General features: G+C 44.7%; 1 protein-coding gene across 2 annotated transcripts in view; it reads right to left on the minus strand.

The window, feature by feature from the left end:
• Positions 1-21,511, minus strand: part of LOC144679939 (corticotropin-releasing factor receptor 2-like) — a 305,817-nt gene that overhangs the window by 258,756 nt on the left and 25,550 nt on the right. For both annotated transcript variants that reach the window (XM_078540927.1, XM_078540924.1), the window contains exon 2: positions 2,199-2,283. In XM_078540927.1, coding sequence (XP_078397053.1) covers positions 2,199-2,283 — 85 coding nt within the window. The remainder of the gene's footprint in view (positions 1-2,198; positions 2,284-21,511) is intronic.

Genomic DNA, 21,511 nt, shown 5'->3' on the forward strand with positions numbered 1-21,511 from the left:
GGAAGAATAAAAAAGAAGCATATTCTCTAAATGGTGAGAGATTGCAGAGCCCTGAGCAGGTACAGCAAGTAATTAGGAATGCTAATGGAATGTTATCATTTATTGCGAGGGGAATTGAACACAAAAGTAGGGAGGTAATGCTTCAGTTGTACAGGGCATTGGTGAGACCACAACTGGAGTACTGTGTACAGTACTGTCTCCTTATTTAAGGAAATATATAAATGCGTTAGAAGCAGTTCAGAGAAGGTTTACTAGGCTAACACCGGGAGTAGGTGGGTTGTCTTATGAGGGAAGGTTGGACAGGTTAGGCTTATATCCATTAGAGTTTAGAAGAGTAAGAGGTGACTTGATGGAAACCTTTAAGACCCTGAGGAGGTATTAACAGAGTGGATGTGAATATTTCCTCTTGTTGAAGAATCTAGAACTGGGAGTCACGGGGCTCATTCAAGACAGATGAGGATAATCTTTTTCTCTCAGAGGGTCATCAGCCTTTGGAACTCTCTTCCTCAAAAGGCAATGGAAGCAGGATCTTTGAATATTTTTAAGGCAGAGCTAGATAGATTCTTGATTAACAAGGAGTGAAAGGTTATCATGGGTAGGCAGGAATGTGGGGTTGAGGTTATAATCAGATCAGCCATGATCTTATTGAATGGTGGAACAGGCTTGAAGGGCCAAATGGCCTACTCTTGCTCCTAGTTCGTATGTTCATATGTATTTATATATCTTGGTTCAAGATGGAAAAGGCCAAATTGCAAGTCAACGAGAGACAACAGTCAGTTTGAGGTTGTTGCAGATGGGGAAAGGAACAAGAACAGTTCTTCACAGTGGTAAGTCTACTAAGGCACAAAATATAGGACATAAAGCCATTCAGTACAACAAAATGGCCAGACAGACTAAAACCATATTGCACAGTATAAAACTGGATGAATGGCCGCCCTAGGGAGGGATTAGGCCACGGAGGGATTTGAAAACAAAGACGAGAATTTTTAAATCAAAGCATTGTAGGACAATGTAGGCAAGCATGTACATGCAATTAGCTGCTGCCAAGTTTTATGCTGTTCGTTTGTGGTTATGGTAATGTGTTTGTCACCTGCTGTTAATGTTTCAAAAGGGTTTGTCTGTAGGTGTTCTATGTAATTCCCATCTGGCTCTTCAGCTTTATTAGATAATTCCGGGTTATTGCTTATACGGTATCCACAGGGTATTTTCTTTCAAGCACCCTTCACAGGGTGTAATCAGACAAAAATTCCACCAAGCGATCACAGCTCTTCAATGTTGCAGGTATATCTGTGATGGCTGCGTACAGTTCAACTGAGAAAACTCAATTTACCTTTTTAAAACTAAAATGGTGATTAAAAAAGGGGTCTTCGAGCGCACAACTGCATGTTTTAATTTTGCTAGTACAGCGTTTAGGATAGAATCTGAAACAATTTTTTCACATTTTACACAAGTTAGCGAGGTCTTCTAGCAAATATGGAGTTGGCTGGTTTGTACGCAGAATTCATTGATGTTCCACAGAGAGAATCATGTTGTTAATTTCTTCAGACAATTAGGTGAAAGCAAAAGATTGCAAAGTTTTATACTGAATTGCACTGGACGTTTGTTAAGTAGATTTACATGTGAGGGTTCATTTACTGTACTGTAAAATTATTGCATGTGGTTAAAATAGCCCTGTGACTAATGGGTGATATACATTGGACAACACTGATTTAAAAGAATATTTCTTACCACAACAGTGTTAGTTCCCTCTGAAGCCACCTTGTGGGCTCTGTTACTGAAATTTCTGATCAGTGCCAATTAGAAGTAGTCTCATGATATGGACCCATTCCACGAACTGGAGACATATCGACATTTGATTGCTGTACTCGCAGCTGGGGATTACTCATGGTAGACTTACATTAGGATGATTTGACTGCCAGCTACAATGCAAATTGAAGAGTGTTGCTCATTTAACTGAACTTGCCAAATGCCATTCATTTGAAGTAATTCTTATTCACCCATTAGTTTGAAAATGTAACTTATTCTGATCTTATTTTACTTAAAAATAAACACAGATCCATGTGTTTAACTGGGGCTTGTTTGTTTTACTCTTTTCAAAATCACAATTCTCACTCATAATAGAAACCTAGACTTGACAACCATGATACAATTAAGGCAGGATTGGCCATGCTAGGGCCTGTAAATAATATAAAATGTACCTGTAACATTGTATAAAGATGATAAGGCCTCACAGTACTGTTCTAGCAGAGATGTGAGCAATGATGAAAAACAGGGCAGGATGATCTGTGAAAAGGGAATAAAAAAAGCTTACATTTAAATTCAGATAAGAAACAGAATTACACATGACAGCAAGTCAAATATACATGGACCAACGCTCTTCACAACCCCAGGCTATCCACTTTGGCCTCTGTAGGTGTTAAGTAAAGATAGAACATTCATTTGTAAAGTGCTTTTCATAACCTCAAAGCACTTTGCAACTAATGAAGTACTTTTGAAGCGTAGTCACTTTTACAATGTAGGGAAACGTGCCAGCCATCTTGCACAAATAGGGTTGCCGACTCCGACTAGGCATGTTCTGGGAGACACCAGTGGAAGTGACATCACAGAATCCCGTAAGCATGGGGGAGGGGGGGAAAAGTCCAAAGTCCGGGGTATTAGACGGCAGGCACTGACAAATAGCCACCTTGGGCTCCACTCTCCAGCCAGTGGCAGCCCTGCCCTGTTCCCTCCTGATAGTTACATTAACAAACTCACGTGCTCCATCCCCATGGCCTCATGCCTGCTTCCTGCAGAAGGCTGATTCCACTACCAGCTTACACCTCACTCACCTCAGCGCCGGCGGGAAAAAAACCAGCAGGGAGGCAAGCAGCAACATCCATGAGCTCAGTACACAGTGCGGCCGTGACATAATGTGCTATATCATCATGCTGGCTGCGCCTGTGCAGGAGTGCTGTCTAGCCTGCCTGTGCAATGCCATTCAGTGAAATGGATTCTGTGGCTGCCAGGAGAGGAGTCAATTGATTTAATGGGGAAGCCTATCATTTTAAAATCTCCCAGTTGACTTTTATTAGCTGCCGGGACATTGGGGGGGTGATTCCAGGAGTCTCCTGGCCATTCTGGGAGGGTTGGCAACCCTATGCATAAAGCAAGGCCACACAAAAAGTAAATGATAAATGGCTAAATTATTGTTTATTTTAGTGATGTTGGTTGAGAGGAAAACATTGATAAGGACATGTAAGCTTGTCCACTTTGGCAGGAAGAATAGAAAAGTAGAATATTATTTAAATGGAGAGAGGCTGCAGAAAGCTGCAGTATAGAGGAATCTGGGTGTCCTTGTACATGAGTCATAAAAAGTCAGCATGCAGGTACAACAAGTAATTCGGAAGGCAAATGGAATGTTGGCCTTTATTACAAGGGATGTGGAGGGTGGGTGTAAAGTATAAACATGGCAAAGTCTTGCTACAATTATACGGGATATTGACTAAATCAGACCTAGAATATTGGGTACAGTTTTGGTTTCCTTACTTAAGGAGGGATGGACTTGTATTGGAAGCAATTCAGAGAAGGTTCACTAAGCTGATTCCTGGGATGAAGATGTTGTCTTATGGGGAAAGGTTGAGCAGGTTGGGCCTATACTCATTAGAGTTTAGAAGAATGAAGGGTGATCTTACTGAGACATATAAGATTCTGAGGGAGCTTGACAAGGTAGATGTTGAGAAGATGCCCCTTCATGGGGGAATCAAGCACTAAAGGGCACAGTTTCATAATAAGGGGTCTCCCATTTAAGACTGAGATGAGGAGAAATTTCTTCTCTCAGAGGGCTAGAAATCTTTGGAATTCTCCTCCCCAGAAAGCAGTGAAGGCTGGGTCATTGAATATCTTCAAAGCTGAGTTAGACAGATTTTTGCTCTTCAAGGAGTCAAGGGCTATGGTGGGCAGACAGGAAAGTGAGTTAGGACCACAATCTGTCTTAATGAATGGCGGAGCAGGCTCAAGGGCCTGAAAGGCCTACTCCTACTCCTATTTATTATGACCTTATGATCTTAATGGACTAAAATGTGGACCATTTTCTGTATCTTGGAAGCCTCCTCTTGACGAAGGCAGGCATAAACAATGAAATTCATCACTGCCTCCAATTTGTCAGCCCAGTCTTCAGCCAACTGAGGAAAAGTGTATTTGAGGACCAGGATCTCAAAACCTAAGGCTATGGTTTATCAGGCAGCAGTGATCCCTACGCTCCTACCTACATGCTTCGGAGACTTGGACAAGCTACAGAAGACACCCAAAAGCACTGGAGGAGTACCAACAGCAGTGTCTTCACAAGAACCTCCAAATCTAGTGGCAAGAAAGGCAATCCAACAGAAGAGTCCTCTCACAAGGCAACTTTCTAGCATTAAGGCACTAATCACTCAAAATCAGCTTGGCTTGGCGAGATATGTCATTTGTGTGCCTGACACCATACTCCCGAAACAACTGCTCTACTGGGAACTCAGTCACAGCAGGAAGCTCCCAGGAGGACAGTGGAAACACTTTAGGGGTGTCTTCAAGGCATTCCTGAAGAGATCAAACATCACCATTGACTCATGGGAGATCCTGGCTTGTGACTGGCCAAAATGGAGAAGGCTCATTCGGGAAGGCACCGAACACATCAAGAGACTTTGTTAGGAATGTGCAGTGGCGAAGTTGAGGTGTTGGAGACACAAACCTCCAAACAACCCATCTACCCAACACTTCAAGCATCACCTGCCCTACACTTGGCAGAGTCTGAACATCATGCGTTGGTCTTATCATCCATTTCAGAACCCATTAAACAAGTCGCCCTTGATCCTGAGGGACTGCTTAAGAAGGAGAATGATCTTATGGTCTTATGACATCAGATGAAACCCCCTGCTCTTCTTCAAATAGTGGCACATTCAATTAAGAGGGCAGACAGGTCCTCAGTTTAACACCTTATCTGAAACATAACACCTAAAACAGGGCAGCATCCCCTCAGTGCAATACAAATGATCACAAGTCATTTATGGAAATTGGAAATTGTTACAGCTGTTGTTGGATCATTAGGCCAGGCCGCTCTATTTCTAGCCTAGTAACATAACCACCATGCAACAAGACCCTCAAAATTCCTGCAATTGTTAAAGGATGAACAACTCTTGTGTTTTCTTGATCTATTTTGGGGGACAGAATTATTCCTTGAGATTAAAGTGGTCTGGGTAAAATCAATGTGGAATATTTCCCACACTTATCTTATTCACAAAAAGCAGGACAAATCCAATCCAGCCAATTATGGTCCCATCAGTCTACTCTCGATCATCAGTAAAGTTATGGAAGGCGTCGTTGACAGTGCTATCAATCAACACTTCCACAGCAATAACCTGCTCACTGATGTTCAAGGCCACTCAGCTCCTGACCTCATTATAGCCTTGGTCCAAACATGGATGAAAGAACTGAGTTCAGAGGGAAGTGGAGGGGGGTGGTGGTAAGAGTGACTGCTCTTGACATTGGGGTATCTTTTGACCAAATGTAACATCATTAGGCCCTAGTAAAATTGAAGTCAATTAGGGGGAATACTCAAGAAGCTCGACACCATCTAGGGCGAAGCATTATACTTAATCGGCCCACCACCCATCAACTTAAACATTCATTCCCTCCATCCTGATGCACAGTGGTAACAGTGTGTATTATATATAAAATGCAATGCAGCAACTCATCAAGGCTTCTTTGACAGAACCTTCCAAACCCATGACCTCTACCACCTAGAAGAATAAGGGCAGCAGGCACACTTCAACATCATCACCTGCATTTTCCCCTTCAAGTCACGCACTCTCCTGGCTTGGAACTATATTACTGTTCCTTCACTGTCACTGGATCAAAAGCCTGGAACTCCCTTCCGAGCAGCAATGTGGGAATACCCACACCAGATGGACTGCAGCAGTTTAAGAAGATGGCTCACCACCATTTTATCATGGGCAATTAGGGATGGGCAAGAAATGCTGACCTTGTTAGCGGTGCCCAGATTCCAATAAAGAATAAAAAACATATCCATCACTTCAAAACCTCCCACACTAGTGGCATCATTCTTTCAACAGCAGCTTGCATTTATATAGATTTTAACATTCTAAAACATCCCAAGGCACTTAACAGGAGCACTAACAAACAAAATCTGATACTGAGACAGATAAGGAGATATTAGGGCAGATGACCAAAGCCTTATGCAATGTGTTAAGTTTTAAGGAACACCTGATGAAGGGAGGAGAGAGAGAAAGAGAAACTGAGCAATTTGGGAGGGACTTCAAGAGCTTAGGGTCAAGCCAGCTGAAGGCATGGATAAAATGGTGGAACAATTAAAACTTATGGTGAGCAAGAGGCCACAATTAGAAGAGGGCAGAGATCTTGGAGGTTTAAGGGCTGCACAAGGTAATCGAGATATAGAGAAGTGAGGCTATGGTGGGATTTGAAAACAAGAGTGAGAATTTTAAAATTGAGGAATGCTGAACCAGGAGCTAATATAGTTCAGCAGGCACAGGAGTGGTGGATGAACAAGACTTGTGCGAGGTAGGAAACAGGCAGCAGAGTTTTGGATAAGCTTAAGCTTACATAGACTGGATGATGCAAGGTCAGCAAGGAGAGCATTGCAATCTTCAAACCTAGAGGTAACAAAGGCATGGATGTGATGTTCAGCACAATGATATGGAGAGAATGCATCTTCGCTCAGTTGGTGTCATCCTGACTTCCAAGGCAGGAATATCACTCCAGGGTCTGAGCACATTATTTAGGCTGACAATCAGTGCACTATGCTGCATTGAAAGGGGCCCATTCTTCATATGAGATCTTACATCCATTTGTCTGAACCCATGGTACTACTCAAAGTAAAACAGAGAGTTCTCCCCGGATCCTGGCCAACTTTCTCTTCTAAAACAATACTGCCAAAAACAGATTAACTGGTCATTCATCTCATTGCTTTATGTGGATCTTTGCTACTGCACAGCTTCAGTTGTGTTCCTCCACAGAACATTACTTAGTAGGATCATTGAATGACACAGTATTTAAGAAACCATTCAACCTAACATGCCTGTGCTAGCTCTTGGAAAGAGTTATCCATTAATACCACTCCCTTGCTGTTTCCCCATAGCCTTGCATTTTTAAAAGTTATTTTCTAACTTCAAAGGAAGGTTGTTGGAGGTCAGTAACCTCAGCTCCAGGACATCACTGCAGGAGTTCCTCAGGGTAGAGTCCTAGGCTCAACCATCTTCAGCTGCTTCATCAATGACCTTCCTTTCATCATAAGGTCAGAAGTAGGGATGGTCGCTGATGATTGCACAATGTTCAGCACCATTTGTGACTCCTCAGATACTGAAGCAGTACATGTCCAAATGCAGCAAGACCTGGACAGTATCCAGGGTTGGGCTGACAGGTGGCAAGTAACATTCACGCCACACAAGTGCCACGCAATGACTATCTCCAACAAGAAAGAACCCAACCATCAACCTTTGAAATTTAATGGCATTACCATCACTGAATCGCCCACTATCAACATCCTGGAGGTTATCATTGACCAGAAACTGAACTGGACTAGCCATATAAATCCAGTGACTACAAAAGCAGGTCAGGCTAGGGATCGTGCAATGAGTAATTCACCACCTGACTCCCCAAAGTCTGTCCACCATCTACAAGGCACAAGTCAGGAATGTGATGGAATATTCCCCACTCGCCTGGATGAGTAAAGCTCCTACAACAGTGAAGAAGCTGGACACCATCCAGGACAAAGCAGCCCATTTGATTGGCACCACATCCATAAACATTCACTCCCTCCACCACTGGTGCACAGTAGCAGCAGTGTGTACCATCTACAAGATTCACTGCAGAAATTCACCAAGGTTCCTTCGACAGCACCTTCCAAACCCACGACCATGACCACCTAGAAGGACAAGGGCAGCAGACAGATGGGAATACCACCACCTGGAAGTTCCCCTCCAAGTCACTCACCATCCTGACTTGGAAATATATCACTGTTGCTTCACTGTAACTGGATCAAAATCCTGGAACTCCCTAACAGCACTGTGGGTATACCTACACCACATGGACTGCAGCGTTTCAAGAAGGCAGCTCACCACCAACTTCTCAAGGGATGCTAGCCTAGCCAATGAAGCCCACATCCCGTGAATGAATAAATAATAAAAAAATAAAGTTTTGGGTGCACAGGCTGGTGTCGGGCAATGAGGAGGAGGCCTTCTATGTGGGTTCCCTGTGCCCATTGGAGGCACCCCACCCCTTCACGATCACACCTTCCCCTTTACCCTTCTCACACCCCAACCCCCACCGGCTTCTCAAACTCAATCCCCCCGCTCCCACTTGCCTGAGCCTGCCAGTTTGACCCTGGCAATATCCCCCCTCCACTTAACCTTGGTATCTGGTCCCAGTGACCATCTCCACTGGGGACTGCCTGTAGTCGCAGCAGTGCCCACTGCTCCCATTAAATGACTGGGGGTGGCCATTCTTTCCCCGGGCAGGCTTCCACCAACCTTTTAGCCTGAGGAGTGGCTGGGCAGTGGCCATAAAATCCAGCCACATGGGATAGTTCCCTCCAGCCTGAACTACACTATTGTCATCTCTATTTATGCAGGACAAGCTTGCACAGAACAAGAGGGAGAGTCTCAGACAAATGGAGGAATGCCTGAAATCAAGGTCCTCACAGACTTTGAAAACAGAGCCATCTAGCTGGCTGACAAGGAACTGGACTGGTCCTATGCTGACGGTGAGGTTGGCGCTGCTCTACCAATTGAGGATCCAGCAGTGCAACATCCATCAGATAACCAAGCTGTGAGTGATGTGTCCTGTTTCACAGGCCACTGCCATGCACTAATTATCTCTCCTTGCTTTCACAGGCACATCTGGGAAACTGCCAAGGGAGTCCATGAGCCAGGGCCTCAAGCTCCGAGGGAAGCTCAGAAGAAGAATCTGCTAAAACCCTCATTGAGGATCCATGACAGCGCTCACCCACGCACTCCACCAGTGCAGAGAGACACCTCAGTGGGACCTAGCTTGAGAGTAGACTTGGGATCACAATCAGGTGAACACATCGCACTTTCTGACCCACAGCAGGTTGTGGCAGGGACTTCCAAGGTGTCCGACCCTGAGGACTGCTGGAGGCCAGAAAATTGCTGAGTCCGAGTCAGATGACGATCCTCTGGATTCAGTCATGTCACAGTTGCTGGAGCTGCTTGGGCAAGCTTGGGAATATCAAGAAGGGATGTCAGCTGCACTCCTCAGATTGCAAGGAATGGTGGAAGAGTCTGTCCACCTTCAGGCTGAGGTGATAGCGCCAGCATTGCAACGCACTGAGGCCAACACTGGTAGGATGGCGGCTGCCATGGAGACTTTGGTCCAGGACGTCACTCCTGCACTGCTGCGTGGGCTGAGCTCTATCACTGATGCCACAGTTGGCCTCCAACAGTGTGTACGCAAGTGAGGTATGTGGCAGACCTATTTCATCCAGCTATACCTTTTCTACTCAAGGAGTCAGCCAGGGGCCCTTAGGCACCCAAAGGGAGGAGGATCAGCAGGTGTACACCCGGGGACCATCCATCCACGTTACTCTGGGAGTGTCTGGGCCATCCGAATCCCCTCTTACTGTGACCCCAGCAGCTCCAGCTCCACAGGCTGAGGTGGGTCCACTGCCACACAGCAGGACCCCGGAAGCAGGCCCCGGCCATCAGGTCTCAGCCCTCCAGAGGACGCCCGCCAAGGTCATCACAGACAGGGCGTAGCAGTCAGCAGTCTGCCTCCACCTCTGCTGTGGATGTCCAGAGAGCACCAAGATGTAGCGGCAGGGTTAGGAAGGTTAAGAAGAGAAGACTCTATTCTTGTAGAGTTAAAACAATTAACTAAATTAACAAAAGCAAGGGATAAATCAAGCACAGCCCCTAAGTCAGGTCAGCTGTAAAATCAAGGAAAAAACTTTAAAGGAACCTTACAAACATCAAATCAAGATGTGATTAAAGGGGTCAACAAAACACCCCAGTCCCCGCGGTGCCCACCGAGCACGGAAGGCCTTGATGGTGCCATCAGACACCGCGTGCTCCCTCTCCAGGGACACCCGGCTGCGAACGTAGCCGCGGAAGAGGGACAAACAATCGGGCGGGACTCCCCCCTCGATCGCCCGCTGCCTGAACCTGTTAATGGCCAACCTGGCCAGGCCCAGGAGCAGGTTCACGAGGAGGTCCTCCTCCTTCCCGACCCCCTTCCGCACCGTTAAGAAGATGCAACTCTTTTCCGAGTCAAAACAATTAACTAAATTAACAATAACAAGGGAGAAATCAAGCACAGCCCCTAAGTCAGGTCAGCTGTAAAATCAAGGAAAAAAAAACTTTAAAGGAACCTTACAAACATCAAATCAAGATGTGATTAAAGGGGTCAACAAAACACCCCAGTCCCCGCGGTGCCCACCGGGCACGGAAGGCCTCGATGGTGCCAGCAGACACTGCGTGCTCCCTCTCCAGGGACACCCGGCCGCGAACGTAGCCGCGGAAGAGGGACAAACAATCGGGTAGGACTCCCCCCTCGATCGCCCGCTGCCTGGACCTGTTAATGGCCAACCTGGCCAAGCCCAGGAGCAGGTTCACGAGGAGGTCCTCCTCCTTCCCAACCCCCTTCTGCACCGTTAAGAAGATGTAGTTGCAGAGCCTGGGCACGGGTGTTAATCACTTGTACATGCTGTTCACTATTGTCAATAAACTTCCAAGAATGTGTCCCTGCCTATGGCTCCTTGTTCTGATGAGCAGTATTCATGTCACTCAGATGTGAAACCTTTCTGCGCAAGATAAAGACAGATGTCTCAGTCCAGGTCCTCTTCCCTGTGATAAAAACAAAATACTGCAGATGCTGGAAATCTGAAACACAAACAAAAATAGCTGGAAAAACTCAGCAGGTCTGACAGCATCTGTGGAGAGGAACACAGTTAACGTTTCGAGTCCGTATGACTCTTAGTTCTGATGAAGAGTTATACGGACTCAACATTAACTGTCTTCCTCTCTGCAGATGCTGTCAGACCTGCTGAGTTTTTCCAGCTATTTTTGTTTTTATTCCTCTTCCCTGTGGTTTGAGCAGCCTTCAGACCAAAGTGATGGTCCGGCCTCACACTCACTCGACACATTACTGATGCCTGCACCTCGACGGTGCTTGTCAATGCTACAAGAATGTACTGAGCAGGTGTCAGAGTTCCGTCATTTCTCTCTGTGTGCTGTCAGCACCTTTTAAGGCCGAGCTGGCATCCCATCTCTTCAGCATCTGTTTCCGGTCACGGTGTGCTCCTAAATGGGTCAGATGCTGAAGGTGGACAAAGGATTAGATGCTTGTGAAGTTTTGTGGCTGCATGTCTATGACATGACCCTGATCACAGAGCGCAAGCAAGCTGCCCTCGGCCAGATAGGAGTCAAACATTCTCAGAGGCGATGTGAAGATCAATGGAGTGTCCTCACCGCATGTTGTCATCATCCTTCTGCAATCAAGTGACTGTTAGGGCCTTCACTGCATCTCCATGAGAAGAGCATTATCACGGAGGGTATGTGCGCTGCCATAACCCAGGCTGGAGTCAAACATTCACAGATGCAATGTGAGGATCTCATGATACCTCCTTACTGCATGTCATTAGCACCCTCCATAAATCTAGCAGCTATGAGGATCTCCCGAGTGTGGGTGCCTCGTCTGGTCAGTGCAAGGGCCTCATCGTCACCTTCGAGGACTTTCTCACCCTTATCACCATAGATGAGCTCCTCATCGGAGGAGACATCCAGCTCCTGCATCTCCTCCTCTGCCAGCTCCTCTCCCCGTTGCTATACCAGGTTGTAAATGTCACAGCAGGCAACGATGATGTGTGACACCCTCTGTGGACTATACTGCAGGGCTGAACCAGACCGGTCCAGGCACTAGAACCTCTTTTTCAGCTTCCCAGTGGTTTGTTCCACCAAGTTGTGAGTTGCAGCATGAGCCCCATTATACCTTCGCTCTACCACAGTCTGAGGCCACCACGTGGGGGTCATCAGCCACGTGCTCTGCGGTAGCCCCTTTCCACAATGATATATCCCTGTAGTCTCTGTGGACCCTGGAAGACTTCAGGGATTTATGACCGACTGACAACTTAGGAGTCATGCACAGTCCCTGGAAACCGTGCGCAGACCTGCAGGATGCGTTTGTACATTCAGCGAATAGAATCCCTTGCAGTTGACATAGTTGACCACATGTTGTGATGGAGATCTGAGCACCACATGAGTGTGGGAATCCCAAGATCTGGGCAAATCCAATGGCCCTTGCACCCTGGCTGTTGTGGTCCCAGGTGAAATGCACTAAGTTGCGTGCCCTCGCAAAGATGGCATCTGTGATCTCATGGATGCATTTGTGGGCGGAGGCTTGTTATATCCCATTGAGGTCAACTGTGGAGCCCTGAGAAGAGCCACTGGTGTAGAAATTAAGCACCACTGTCACTTTCACAGCCACTGGCAGTGGATGCCCTCCATGTCCACTTGGCAGCAAACCCTGCAGTAGCTGGCAGATGTGACCCACCAGTTCCCTAGACATGTGCAGTCTTCGGTAACACTGGTTCTTGGTCATCTGCAGGAATGAAAAGCAGTGTCTATACACCCTGGATCTAGCTAGGTGCCGACCAGCGACCACTCACTGTGGCTCTTTGACTGTGTGTGAGGACCCCTAGCCGCCCCTTCGCCCAGAAGCTGTTGCTCCTCCCTCCACACAGCCAGGCACTTCAGTCGCTCTCCTCCATCGTCTTTGCTCTCTGTGCACCATGAGGCATACAGCTAGTTCACCAGGCTCCATGCTCCTGAAGTACTCCTCCTGCAGGATGCGTGGGTTAGCATGGGTGTGCTAAGAACCTCTCTTGGTTAAGTCTGAAGGCCCCTTTAACGCACCCTGGAGAATGCTGACCACCACTGGCAGAGATAGCCAGAGATTAGTGCGCTGCATGGCTGCCCAAAATCCTACCTTCCTCTGCCACACTCCAGCTGACCGATTGGCAGCAGCTTCGCCCACTGGACTGCATGCTGTGCTCTCGGCTCAGGCGCAGGCATTCTCCAAATCCACACTGCAAGGCTGCACTGTTAGCTTGAATCACGGGGAGACTGGTCCAAACCTGAATGATGACATTGCAAGAGGCTGTGAGCACCTCCACCAGTCACTGCTCCATGGCCAACTTTAGTAAGGAGTTTGTACAACGTGTCCAGTCGAACAACTGTTCTGCAGTCCACTAAAATGCTTATTAGTTGGCAGTTTGTGCCTGAGGGGTGAAAAGCTCTGGAGCACGGCGGCACTTTGATACCTCTGCGTTGCTTGGGTGGGCAGAGAGGCTGGAGGCCTGACTCCAATCATATCAATGTGGCTGTGCCTGAACTATCTCAGCTGCAGAGAAATAGTCCTTATACAAGTTGTCCCCAATGTGTGGCCGTTTCGCTCAACCACCAACCCCCTCCACCCCACATGTGCTTGTGCGCTACCTTCACACGCAGTGAAGCCTTTGCGCATCCACCCAAAGTCACCTCAACCGCAAGGCAGCCTTTCCCCCCCACCCCCTCCCCCCAAGTAGCCTCAATCACAGGGCAGCCTTTGCCTCCCCCACAAAGCGCCTCAACCTTGAAGTTCAACAGGCGTCCCTCACGAGCACTCCGCAATGTTACTGTGCACTTACCTCTGAGTTCCCCTCAAAGTGCAGCCTGTCAAGTGAATGTCTTTTTATGCTGTTGTGAAACACGTCGGCGTGAAGTGGGGAATGATTCCGGCGGGGCTGGCTTTACAATGATGTGTAGATGGCTTACAATGTCCAATGGTGGGGAAACATGGCCCGCCATCGATGGGCTGAGTGGACCATCGCAAACTGGTTTCACGACATTGTGAAACCGATTTTTGGCCTTCTCACCATATTGTCTGCTCATGCCACCATTCACACCCAACGCCGGAGGGCACAGGCGATTCCGTTCTGTTTCTATGTTCCACCACTCTTTTAGGCAGTGGGTTCCAGATCATAACAACTCACTGTGTAAAAGAAACTCAATCTCTCTGGTTATTTTGCCAAGCACATTAAATCTGTGTCTTCTGGTTATTGATTCTTTGCCAATCAAAACAGTTTCTCCATAAGTACTCTATCAAAGCCCTTCATAAATTTGAACACCGCTATTCAATCTCCCTTAACTTCTTCTGCTCTAATGAGAACCAGCTCCTCTGGTCCCATTCTATTAAATCTCTCTGCACCCTCTCCAAAGCATTGATACCCTTCCAAAAGTGTGGTATCCAGAATTGAACACAATACTCCAGCTGTGGCCCAGTCAGTTAATTATAAAGGTTTAGCATTGCTTCCTTTATTTTATTCTCTGCTCCTCTATTTATAAAGCCAAGGGTCCCATTTTTTAACAACTTTATTAACTTAAGAACATGGGAAATAGGGGCAGGAGAAGACTATGACCTGTTGAACATGCTCCTCCATTAAATATGATCATGGCTGATCTTGGGCTGTAACTCCACTTTCCCATTCCTTTGCTGAGAGACAAAAATTTTATCTCACCTTTAAATATATTCAACGATGGCACATCCATAACTGTCTGAGGTAGAGAATTCTAAAGATTCACAACACTTTGAGTGAGGAAATTTCTCGCCACCTCAGTCCTAAATGATCAGCCCTTTATCTTGAAACTGTGCTTGTTTTAGATTACCCAGTTTTTGTAACTCGCTCTTGAGCAGGGAAAAATGTTTGTTAAACTTTAAACTTGTGTAAAAACAATGAGCTGCCTTGTGGCATAGATGATAGGGTTTGTCCTCATGGTTCACTATGTCCACGTATGTAAGCCCAAGACACATAGGAGTGATGCCCCATTACACCCTATCTTGACTATGACTAGTTCAGCATGGCATGAATCAGCCAAATGGTTGAGTGAGCTGCTATAACCAGTTCTGAGTGAGATTTCCACATACATGGTGAAGGAATCCTTCACTTTTGCAAAGACTATGCATGACCTGAATATTGATAGCAATGTCTTGTCCATGTGCATGTTTTACATTTTTAGCCTATTCACTAATGTGCCAATCTGCCATAGACATTTGCGCTGTGCCACTATATCATGGCAATCTAGACATGCTACCATTTTCTGAATCTGTATTCATTGAACTTATGAATTTAGCAACTCAATGCAATTAGGTTCAGCTTTAATGACACTACGTATGCCCAAATATACCATGTTGCCAAGGGAACCCCTCTAGACCAGTTGTCGGTAGTATTTTCATAGGTTTCCATGAGAAATGCATTTTCAATGGAATGACTCCTAACCTCCTACCGCTTGCATATTTCCAATATGTGGACAATACATTTTCTATATTTGAATCTGTTTTGGCAATCTTGTGAATAGGGCCCGAGCCATTTGCTCACCATGCAAACTTGACATCAAAATAGGATACAACAAAGCTATCCTGCAGGATAATGGCTACCCTAATCAGACCAGTGCCTGCTGTGTATCATGCATACTCATGAATGGACTAAAGGCCACAACCTTTGGACCTGAAAAGTGTCCAGTCTGCCTCAAATTACCCTGGCAAGGTTAGGTACCTCAAAAGCTTGAGCAACAGATGAAGCTATCTGTTTCACGCTGCTACCATGCAGTCTCAACATGAGTGGTATTTAACAGGATGCTAACATCAAGCTAAAAAGACTTCCTCCCTACCACACAAATTAATAATGTGATATATGAATTTCAGTGCCAGTGCGATGCCAGGTATGTAGGCCATATGACCCAACAACTGGTAGATCCAATCAAACAGCATGTCCCTTCAGCTGTTCACAACAGGCAGAGTACTGACCGTACTCAATCCATGCTTGAAAAACTCAGAGCATAATGAGCTGGGATTCCACAATTTCTGAACAATCCTGAGTGTGCTAAGAAATACACTAACAACCGATTAACGATCATCAGTCAGGCTCACAATGTGGCCCGCTTATGCTTGCTAGAAGCTACATATATTCGTACACAGGGATGTATCTTCTGTAGGCACAAGGAACATGTCCAGGCATTTTGCCTTTTTTGAATTAAACAAAAGCATGGTGATACAATAGTTCCCTGGTGAATTCTCCATGGCAATGCCTCAACTAATCAGAGTCAACTTGCCAATCAATCAGCACCCTTATCTCATGCAGTATAAATTATTGCTCCCTTTGAAATTTGGCATTCCTGTGCCTGTTCTTATGAGTGCAAGCTTTGACAGCACATCTCTTTTTCTCAGCAACATTCAAGTTCTGTACTACCAAGCGACTAGTTCAGAAAATGTTCACGTGTGAAAACTCTTTGCCCATCTATGATCCAGTTAAGCAACAAACTGATACAAGTAAATAAGTGTATACTGAGTGTATCCACCTCAGTAATGGACAGTGCAGAGGCAGCAGAAGTGTCTGCAGAATTTCCAAATCTCAGAAAGGGCTAAGAGACCTAAGAGTGACACAATTAAATATACCTGCTAGTGCTGCAGCAGCATAAGAAATAACAAAAAATGACAACTGCAGAAATGCAGGCTACTGGACTGAGTTCAAAAGACCATTTAAAAGTGATTGGAATAATGTGGTTTGTGAATTGCATGGAAAGCTCAAAATACTAGAAGGAAAATAGGAATTCCAAGATGAGAAATCTGTCAATATTGCTTGGAAACAATTGAATAAAATTCGATCTGAATGGGAACAGGATAAACTGAAAGATTTTAAAATATTCAAAAACCACACCAAACAGGCATATCAAACTTTTCTGCCTGAGCATGAAAAAACATCTGACTGATATGCTTAAAGCGGCTAAAGAGGATTTTGACCAAAGAAGGAATGAATTGGTGGCACAAAAAGAGACCATTTTTAACTTGTGATCTCAGAAGGCAAATTCAAAATGTTTGAGGCTACAAAATGAACGTATAAACAAAGAGATACCTATAAATGAACTAGGAAACACCAATTTAAATATGGTATCAACTGAGACATTCTCTGTGGAGTTTAAAGACGGGAAGGCTACAGGCATGTAGGACAGTGTCAAAAGCTGAAACCTGAACAGAATGTTTTAAAGAATGAACTTGAAAATTCACGCATGCATAACAATGAGGAATCTCCTCTTGCAGACGGAATTTTGGACTATATTTATTGTAAGAGGAAAACTTTCAGAAAACATCGCAAAAATAAATGTTTTCTTAAACTCAACTGTGATTCATGGGCATGGATTCCAAGATAGACTTGTTAATTTTATTGGACAATGTGGGGATGGTTATTGTGTGTTGCATGTTATACGATAGTTGTAATGACATATAACATCTTGTAATAATTTAACAGGAGTAAATGAAAGCACATTGCAAGAGTAATGCATTTTCATTTTTTCCTGGGGGAAGGTATCGGGAAATTTAGTTCATAATTTATGTTTTAGAATATAACTTGTGGTTTTAGGAATTAAAGTTTAATTGTAGGGAATTGGAGGAGAACCTTATTTAAAACTGGTAAACATCTGATGTGAATGCAACTCAAAAAAGCCTGAAACAAAAACAGAATTAGCTGGAAATACTCAGCAGGTCTGGCAGCATCGGTGGAGAAGAAAATAGTTGACGTTTCGGGTCCACATGACCCTTCAACAGAACTGAAGTATAGTTAGGAGAGGGGTGAAATATAAGCTGGTTTAAGGTGGGGGGGCGGGGGGAGAGAAGTTGAGGGTGGGGTGGTTGTAGGGACAAGCAAGCAGTGATAGGAGCAGATAATCAAAAGATGTCACAGACAAAAGGATCAAAGAGGTGTTGAAGGTGGTGATATTATCTAAAAAAAGTACTAATTAAGAATGGATGGCAGGACACTCAAGGTACAGCTCTAGTGGGGATGGGGTGGAAAGATTGACAAGGTATTAGTTGTAGATTTAAAAATAATAGAAATAGGTGGGAAAAGAAAAATCTATATAAATTATTGAAAAAAACAAAAGGGCGGGGGAAGAAACGGGAAGGGGATGGGGGGAGGGAGTTTAAGATCTAAAGTTGTTGAATTCAATATTCAGCACGGAAGGCTGTAAAGTGCCTAGTCGGAAGATGAGGTGCTGTTCCTCCAGTTTGCGTTGGGCTTCACTGGAACAATGCAGCAAGCCAAGGACAGACATGTGGGCAAGAGAGCAGGGTGGAGTGTTAAAATGGCAAGCGACAGGGAGGTTTGGGTCTTTCTTGCGGACAGACCGCAGGTGTTCTGCAAAGCGGTCGCCCAGTTTGCGTTTGGTCTCTCCAATATAACGGTTGGAGGGCAGGCGAAATGGCCAAGCAGCCTTTGCATTTTTGTGGAAACCTCATCCACGGACGGTATGAGGTTTCCAAAGGCAAATAAAAATAAAATAAAAACTTTATTTTTTTCATTAAAAACATGTCCCTGCTCATGTGACAGAGTGACATGAGGGGACATGTTTTATTGCTTTTTTAAATTTTGTTTTTTTTAATATCCCTTCATCTCCCTGAGGCAGCTCCGTGATTCCCGACTGCCCCTGCCCGCTCCCGCCGATCCCGCACACCAAGGGCAAACTTCTGCCCATGGTGTGTGCAATCCTTGCGGTAAGGGCAGTCCAGAGAAATGTTTTTGTTTCGGGAGTTGGAGCAAAATTAATTTAAAAGAATTTGGTAAACCCTGAAGGGTTAAAAAATACATTTTTTTCTTCAGATCAAAGAAGAAAGTTTAAGTGAGGGATACTTAACCTAAATATCCATTTGAGGACATCCCATAGCATGTCTCGTTGTCATGGAGAGGACTGGAGCTTAGGGTTTTCTCTGGTTTTAGTTTATCTGGGTGTTTGCTGAGAAAGGTTGTTAGCTGCAACCTGGATTTGTGTGGTGTTGGTCACTGAGGGAACGTAGCCAAAGTAAATGACAGTTGGTTAGGCCTGCAGTTTAAACAGAGAAAACGCTAACTTGATCATTCGCTGTGTGGAATGTGGGTGAAGCTTAGTCTCAGTTTGGATTTTGTGAGGGAACAGAAATTGGATAGTTTGTTCTAGTTTGCAATTAGCAGAAAAATTCTACAATAGTCTTCCCAGAGGCTTGTGACAAAAGAAAGCAACCAGCAGATTAGCTTAGAAGCATTGAGCAAGTACCCGGAACAAGGGGCTGAGGCGTCCACAGTCATGAAATGGTAAATGAAAGTTTTACCTCTGAGAATAGTTGGGACTGAGGAGAATTAAAATAGTTTCCAGAGGACTGTGGCATACTCGTGAGTGGTCCCTACAGGAGTAAATAACTTTAAGATTGATGTGTCTTATAAGGAAAAAGCTTGAGGGTAAGGAGTAAAATTGAGTGTATAACATACAGAGTTGTAACCTACAGTGTTAAGACTGCTTGTTTTGTTTAATTCCTTGAAATGCAATAAAGTTGAGTTTTGTTGCATAACATGGAATCTTGCAGTGTAGTTGTGTTGATTATATTACTGGGTATTCAGATTTCTCTTTAAATGTTAATGGTCCCCAACAGGATCATAAGAAAATTATGACCCCCAGAATGGTGATGCTGGGGATTTAAATGACACCATTTAGTTGGTATTGCCCCTTATTTTTCCTTCTTCCAAATTGCATCACTTCACAAGCTCCAAGTTTTATACCTTCTGTAAAATTTGAAATAATGCCCTGTTTACCTAAGTCCAAATAATTAATATCCTCAAAAACAGTAATGGTAGTATCCCAATCCAGTGAACATCATAGGCTGGATATTGCGCTCCCCCGGTGGGTTGAACTGTATGAAATTTTACAGCCACTTAAGGGCCCAATTTTTCCGGCGGGAGAGGGAGCCCCAAGCCATGTGGGAAGCCTGGCAATCTTGTTTGTGTAGGCTTGCGCTGGACAATGAGGAGGAGGCCTTCCATGTGGGTTCCCTAAGCCCATCGGAGGCAACCCGCCCCTTCAAGATCGTACTTCCCCCTTCACCCTTCCCCCTCGGCTTCTTAAACTCGATCCCCAAGCTCCCTCACCTCTCTTGCCAGGGCCTCCCAGTTTGACCCTAGCGAAAATCCCCCCTCCACTTAACCTTGGTATCTGGCTCCAGTGGCAATCTCCACTGGGAACTGCCTGTAGTCGCAGTAGTGCCCACTGCTCCTGTTGAATGACTGAGGGTGGCCTTTCTTTCACTGGGCGGGCTCCCACCGACGTTTTAGCCAGAGGAGTGGCCGGACAGTGGCCATAAAATCCAGCCACATAGGATAGTTCCCTCCAGTCTGAACAAACAACCGCTCACCATTATTCCCTGTTTTCTGTTAAAGTAAGTTATTTAATTACAAAGATTTGTGACATATGAGCTGAAAATTAATTTGTTGTTTATACAGCAATGCAATGCATACATTAGTCAGTAGGTGTCAGGATTCTCAGTATAGTTTCTTTATATCTTACTGCGATTGCAACATAATAATTACATTTACAAAGGAGCTAGTTTCAAATTGCATTCCAGAAATTTTAATTTAATTACAGGTCATGTCCTGGGCTCCAAACTGCTCATCTTTATGTCTCTGCATTTTTATTTTAAGTTTGAAGTGCAATTTGTTTTTGTGCAGCGCAAGGTTCTAAGTTTCTTATATAGAATTTGTGACTCACACTTCACTGATCAATCAAAATATCTGTGTGTGTATAAACAAAATGTACATATGTATATCATAGTTTTTGTCCCAGTTAAAGCACACTGGCAGATGTTCACCTGATTCTATAGAACACAGAAAGAATAGTATTAGACTTTTCAGAGAAAGTTGTTTAAATATGGGACTGGTACTGAGAGCTTGAGAAATCTTTAATTAGAATGGAGAAACAGAATCAGCACGGAAATATTTCTGAATCCCAACAAACTTGGGCTGATTACACAGACCAATGACACCCCCTTCAATGAACCAGCACCATTTTATTTATTGGGAGCTTTTTTTGTCAAGCTCACTCAATGCCCTGAGTTTCACAGCAGCTGTGCTCAATTACAACGTAATTGTATTTTTCTCTTTTCTAGAATTGATTTGCAGCATTTAATAAAATGATTAGTGTGCATAAAATAAAATAGCTAAGAAATAAATTAGTATATATGGATCAAGTGCCAAAAAAAAGAATTCCAATATCTTTAATTTGACTTAAATGTTTCAAAATGTCAGTGAGAAGAACATTTTTTGAAGGTTATTATTCTTGATTAAACATTCCATTGCAAACATGTTTCTAGGCCTCTGCATGTCATAATGAATTTTTCAACATGTATCCACCTGATTTTCTCTGCTAGTTGTCTCTTCTCCTGATGCACTGACTCACAGGAAGTTGATTCCACAGGTACCAGGCGCCCTTCAACTTTGCCCAAGTGGTCATTCTTTTTCTGTTAGCCTAAACAGTGAGTGTTGACCGGGTGATCCACCATGGCTTGTCGGGGGCGTTCAATGCAGATGATCCGTACCTTCTCACCATCTGACTTTCTCTTGTGAGGGCCCTTCCAAGTAATGGTCACCAAGATTGGGAACTCTGGCAGACATTCCCTT

Source organism: Cetorhinus maximus, chromosome 4 (assembly GCF_964194155.1).
Source record: "Cetorhinus maximus chromosome 4, sCetMax3.hap1.1, whole genome shotgun sequence".
Classification (NCBI taxonomy): Eukaryota; Metazoa; Chordata; class Chondrichthyes; order Lamniformes; family Cetorhinidae; genus Cetorhinus; species Cetorhinus maximus.